The sequence below is a fragment of the Watersipora subatra genome, chromosome 7 (genome assembly GCF_963576615.1).
Source record: "Watersipora subatra chromosome 7, tzWatSuba1.1, whole genome shotgun sequence".
NCBI lineage: Eukaryota > Metazoa > Bryozoa > Gymnolaemata > Cheilostomatida > Watersiporidae > Watersipora > Watersipora subatra.
The window spans coordinates 60,619,814-60,626,412 of record NC_088714.1 but is presented as its reverse complement, the minus strand read 5'-3'; the positions used below and the strand labels follow the sequence as shown (position 1 = coordinate 60,626,412).

At 50.2% G+C, this 6,599-nt stretch overlaps 1 protein-coding gene across 1 annotated transcript; it reads right to left on the bottom strand.

Moving 5' to 3' along the window:
* Nucleotides 1–722: 722 nt before the first annotated feature.
* LOC137400940 (uncharacterized) lies at nt 723–3,824 on the bottom strand. The gene has a single exon (XM_068087278.1). It carries the CDS (start codon nt 3,822–3,824, stop codon nt 723–725), a length of 3,102 nt encoding a protein of 1,033 aa, XP_067943379.1.
* Nucleotides 3,825–6,599: the final 2,775 nt, after the last annotated feature.

Genomic DNA, 6,599 nt, shown 5'->3' with positions numbered 1-6,599 from the left:
AAATAACGTGCACTTTTCACCAGTCTATAGCATTGTCGAAGGTTTCGGTGATTAACGTAGGAGTACTGAAATCGTTTCATTTTTGCCGATTTCAAATTAACTGACATTTCAGACACATTTGAGTACTTTGGTATTCTAACTGATGTCCAACGCAGTGTAAGTAAAGGATATGACGATGATATTTTTTTCTAACGATTTTTATGAGATTACGATATTTAATTATAAGTTTGGATATTCTTCTTGATACTTCTTGATATTGTTAGCTATGGCGTTTTGAAATGTAAACAAAATTGCGCATTGGTTTTCTATTATTACTGTATTACTATTACTAAGTTTGGATATTCTTTTTGATACTTCTTGATATTGTTAGTGTAAGTTACTAAGTAAAAATAACGCAGTACCAGACTGCCAGCCGTGACACTCCAAAACCTCCCCTTATGTCACCCTTACTCCACCTACACGTTTTACCAGAAAACACCGTAGTGCCAGACTACACCAGTAGGGTTACTCACGAGTCACCAAGACTCAGAAAGACTCTTAACAATCCTTTTTCGCTACGACAGCACAGAGTCACAAGCTACCCGAACGGAGCTTGGATTCCCAAAGACAACATGGCCGTTCTTACTCGTCCGGTGGCGCATGCCCACGAACCCTTCCGAGCTATCGGCGGGCACCACGTGACTACTAACTCACATTTCCCCTAGCTTTTAAGAAGCTACCAGCTATCCCTCATAGTCATCCAAATACTGGGGACGCCGTCGCTCTCGCTGCGACCGCCTGAGCATTAACGGTTGAAGCTCAGGTTCATCAGGATCTAAATCCCCGGACGGAACTCCAGCAGTCTGAGGCTCACCATCCATGTTTTGAACTTCATCCTCAGCAGTCTGAGGACCGTCCTCCACATCCCCCTCCGAGACCTCAGCCACCTCACAGGGATGCAGCTGAGGCGGTGGGGGAGCAGCAGAACCGAGTAATCTATCTAGATTAGGCCGGCCGTCTTCGACCAGTTCACGGATGCCGTTTTCCCTACTACGGTCAGTGCCAAACCGCCGTTTGCGGACATCCCTCACATGCCTCGGCATGCCATCCACGCACACGTTGTGCTTTGAAACGACTCCGGTAATCACTCCCGGTGCCCACTGCCTAGTGCACGACGGAGTCGAGGGTTTCACCCACACCTCATCGCCGACAGCAAACTTGCCTTGACTGACCTCATCTAACCCGCGTAGATTGACGTCGAAAGGCACTCGCCATGAATATCGATACAGATTATTCGAGGGTACCGAACCCCCATCTGTACCCTTGCGAGGCGTGACATTATACCAGAACGTCGCCTCCTCGGGGCTAATTCTTCCCCTCTCGGCAATCCTCTTGATTGTCCGGTGATTCCTCTCAACGATTCCGTTGCCACTCGAGGCGTAAGCGGCACGAAATCTCAGAGAAATCCCCCACTCGTCAGCGAACTGTGCAACAGTTGCTGACCTAAACGCCATGGAATTGTCCATTAACAATTCGTCACACGGCCCTCGCTCAATTACGATCGTGCGTAACTGAGCCACGATGTGCGCTGCCGTCTCACTTGGCAAGCGACGCCAGATAGCGAAACGTGACGGCCCGCAATCAACCATGGACAGGAACACCTGGCCGCCATAGTGAGTCACGTCTATGGCCACCCGGCACCAGTTCCCCTCGACAGCCAAGCTGCCTGTTTCCACGAGGTTCTCACCTCTCGGAGCCGGGTCAACGCGCTGACAGGCCTCACAGCCAGCCAGCTCGCGTTTGACCTGCTCCCGTGTCAAGTCACTGCGTACTTGCTGAGCAAGGTACAGTGTTCTCTCGACACCCAGATGGTGAGGCAAATGAGCCGCCCACACAGCATCCCCGAGGGTCTCGCCGGTGAAGATGGCAGCAGCCATGCTCTCGGCCTCGCCTCCACTCATCCCACGATGCCCGAGCCACTTCTTGGGCACCCTCGTCATCCTATCCGCCTTGTTTTCCACAGTAGGTACAAGACGCATAGTGACCGATAGGCCGTACTCGGTGATCGTATCACGGATCACCCCCAGCCGACGCTTCACCAGCATCTCTGCAGCACTTTTCGTGCGAACACGATTGCGCCCGTCAATTGTATTTGACATCCAATTGACAACTGTGAGAGAGTCAACCGCCAAGGTGAAGGTCTTGAACCCCCACGCAATAGCCAGGTTAACACCTCGTCCCACAGCTTCCAATTCGGCAACATTGATGTGTGAATGGTCTGACTCCTTCCTCAGCCACGACGCATCCTCAACAATGCTGCCATCAACCTCGATTGCCACACCGAGGCCCAGAGAGCTAGCATCTGTCCACACAACGACCGAACCGTCCGGTCTTACGTGCCACGGACCCCTAACAGGGTCCTCCTGGCATACCCTTGTGTAAAGCTCACTAGCTAGCGAGCTGACCTCCTTTTCAACAGGGGCATCCCAGGCTCCGTTGCATCCCAGCCGCTTCAAGAAGCTGCAATAGGGCCGCAACCACCCAGCCACTGGGTAATGACCGACAAGTCGGCCACAAAACGAGAAAAGCTCTCTCTTGGTCAGCCCAGCTGGCTCAAGATGAATTTCGGAGAGTGCAGTTCCCCTCGACATCTGCAAATGTCCACGAGCATTTCCTTTCAGAGAAATGCCCAACAACCGACCTCCATCAAGGCCCTCCGGCTCTTTCGTCACCAGTCCATACTTAGCAAGGTGCTTCCTCAGCTTCTCCACGCCAAGCACAGACTCCTGCACCACTATATCGTCGATATAGTGGTCAGTCCCTCGTCGAACCCGCTCGTCGAGCGAAAGAACCTTGCCTAGGATTTTGGTCATGATCCTAGGCGCACACGAAAGCCCGAAGCCTAAACGTGTCAGCGCATAAGGGACCCCCTTATACTTCACGACCTGGTATTTCCACAGGTCCTCCGAAACATGGATTTGTAGGTACGCGGACTTGAGGTCAACTACCCCAAGTCTGCCACGCAACTGTCTCCACTTACGGATTTTCTCGCCGCACACAGCGACCGCGTCACCTCCCGTGTGACTCTCGACAAACGCGTTCAGCTCACGGTAGTCCATGACTGGTCGCACTTTATCCTTCGTTGGTTGGAACACAGCCAAAAGGGGGATAATACCCTCAATGGGCCGACTCCACCTTTTCAACCAACCTTTTGAGATCCAGCTCTCAATTTCAGCACAGTACCGCTCATGCAGGTTAGGTGCCCGAGTACACTTGTACTCCGTGACCCGGGTCTGCAATCCTTTCGGAGATTCCCCGGACCACCGCCAGCTAACGGTCCATCGGCCTTGGGCAAAAGTGGCAACAAAATCGGGGTCGTCGACTCGCAGTGACACCAGATCACCACCCAACCCCGACAACGGTGCCACCCCCGCCACCCCGCATGCGCAGCCAGCCCCAGTATCCTGCCCAGCAGGTACTCCACAGCATCCGTTCTGATAGGGTTTCCCCCACCTGACCGAATACTTCGCATCACTTCCTCTACGGACAGTGACGCCTCCCATGTGATCAATGACGTTGCCACCCAGCAAGCAGTCAACCCCAAGATTGCACAGCTTGTCCATGACGAGTGCCGTAACGCCGAAACAGTGTCCCTGTACACCGACGACCACCCGACACTGACCCTTCACATGAGACGCCTTACCATCCGCTGTCAACAGCGGGTGGCTCGGCCTAAGTCGGGTTGAGCCTGTCAACACCTGCGGACTTACCAGAGTCCTCTCGCTTCCAGTGTCAACCAGACACTGAAAACCGCAACCATTCAGAATTGCTCGAACGACCGGCATACGACTGCTCGTCGTAGGCTCGCCAGTCGCCCCGGACAGCCAAGGACTGTCCCGCAGTACACTCTTACTGCTTGCATGTGACCTCCAGCCTCCCCCTGTCACGCCAACGCCACCTCGGGTCCCCCTGATGTTATGGGACCCCTCGTAAGCCTGGCTTACACGGTGTCCATATGAGAGGATGCGGCGCCCCGAGTTGCATCCTCCTGATGAAAACCCGGCTCATCCTCCGTGAGCCCTGCCGCCGCCCCAGGCGGTGGCCGTACAGGACAATCCCGTACAAAGTGCTCCGTGCTGCCGCACCGGAAACACCCGACTCTCTTGCCAGAAGAGGTCTTTTTCGCCCCCGTACCAGACGAAGGCCGCTTAATACGTGGGCAGTCCTTCACCCGGTGTGGACCCCCACATCGAAAGCAACTGTCTTTGCTTCCCGGCTGCTTGCTAGAAGCAGCCCCCAACTGCTTGCCAGAAGCAGTCGCCGGCCGGTTACCAGAACTGGCCGCTGAGCTAATTGTTGAGGGGCGACCCTCAACAGCTCTCCGGGAAACCAACTTTCCCCTCACTCGGTTCAGCACTGAACCAAAGTCAGCAGTATACGCCTGATCGTGCGTAACTGCCCACTCGTAGACTGACTCGGGCAGCCCTTCATAGAACTTGGTCCTAAAAACCAGGTCCTCCAGCGTAACCCCCAGTCTACCACCGAGCCGCTCCAAGCGGTCCAGGTACACGTCAACTGTCTCCCCGGATTCGAGTCGACAGCTGACAAAGCGACGCCATGCCTCCTGTCGAGGCATGGCGTACTCGGCAGTCAAAACTGCCTTCACGACATCCCACTGGGATGCGTCGCCCACCCTCATGCGCCCATGCACTCTGGCAGCAGTGCCATCGAGCATGTACGCAATCAGCGTGCACGGAGCAATGTGCTCCAACTCACACAGTCGCTCGTACTGCGAGAGCCATGCGGTTACCTCAACCGCACCATCACCGGCAAATGGCTGCATCTGCCGGCTCAGCCTTTCTAAAATAGGCCCTCGTGCCTGGTTCATCAGATTCGCTAAAAAAGCGGCATCTAAAACCAGCGGCACTGTTACAGCGCCCGCGGCGCCCTCGGGTGGCTGACCACCTCCGCCATCGGTAGATGGCTCAGCCTTTTGGCTGCTCCCGGGCGCGCTCATGGCCCGCTCGTGCTCACCTCAGCCCAGCTGAGTGGCACCACCTAACAACAAGGCAAAGTAAATACAAATATATAAGCCGAAATAGCTTGTAAGTTACTAAGTAAAAATAACGCAGTACCAGACTGCCAGCCGTGACACTCCAAAACCTCCCCTTATGTCACCCTTACTCCACCTACACGTTTTACCAGAAAACACCGTAGTGCCAGACTACACCAGTAGGGTTACTCACGAGTCACCAAGACTCAGAAAGACTCTTAACAATCCTTTTTCGCTACGACAGCACAGAGTCACAAGCTACCCGAACGGAGCTTGGATTCCCAAAGACAACATGGCCGTTCTTACTCGTCCGGTGGCGCATGCCCACGAACCCTTCCGAGCTATCGGCGGGCACCACGTGACTACTAACTCACAGTTAGCTATGACGTTTTTAAATGTAAACAAAATTGTTCATTTGTTTTGTATTATTACTGTATTACTATATTAATAATATTGGTTATTCTAATAATATCAGTGCATTTTACTTTTAATATTGCATTTCTCCTATTGCAGGGGGAGAGATATAAACATATAATCTTTTTCTTTCATTATCGCTGTTTGTCATGACCAAACACTTTTTTAAATAGATTTTCTAAAAATCTATATAATAAATATCACTTTTTGATATTGTTAGCTATGACATTTTGAAATGTAAACAAAATTGTGCATTGGTTTTATATTATTACTATATTAATAATCTTGGTTATTCTAATAATATCAGTGCATTCTACTTCTAATATTGGCCAATATTGCATTTCTCCTATTGCAGGAGGAGAGATATAAACATATAATCTTTTCTTTCATTATTGCTGTTTGTTGTATATAATAACACCCACACCCAGTACATTACAGCTACCATTGCAGTTATCCTATTGCACTGCAGTGTCATTTGACTGCTAATATTGCATTTCTCAACCATCAGTACCCTTTCTTTTTTCCAATATCACTTTGGTCGTGGGCTGTATGACAGTGGAATTTCTAGTGTTATAATGACATAAAGCTATAAAGATAAAAAGCTATAGCATAAAGAAGCTATGAAAAACACAGTTTAGGTATTTTTACAAGCGTTGAGCAGACTAGCTATGTTCAGAGATAAAGTTAGATTTTAGCATAGAATATCAGGGATATACAAGTTTAGATAGCAAAATGTGAATTCTGTGACACATGGAGCAGGTAGTGTAGATGACACTACAGGTATGAACTCATTGACACGTAGAGCTGGTGGCAATAGATAGAAAATATATATGCTTTGTAATGCTAAGGGTACGTAGTAAATGTGGTTCTACACATTGGTAGGTGCTGTGACACAGAGCGGATAACCAATAAACAATAAACATATGTGAGGTCTGTGAAACATTGACAAGGTAATATTTACTAAAGACAAACATATGAGTAGAACAGAAGAATATCAACAGAAAGAAAGGTATTAAAATTCCATGTTCTATTTTCTGGCTGTATCTGTGCAGTTAGGTAAACCATTACATGTGCAATCTATAAGTTTTTTAAAGTTAATGATGATTGGCCCAAAGCAATCAGAAGTGTCTGAGTTCTCACAGGATCTCTAAAA

Bases quoted from the DNA above. Each gene is read 5' to 3' on its own strand.
- LOC137400940 (XM_068087278.1), bottom strand. From the start codon at position 3,824: ATGCCGGTCGTTCGAGCAATTCTGAATGGTTGCGGTTTTCAGTGTCTG.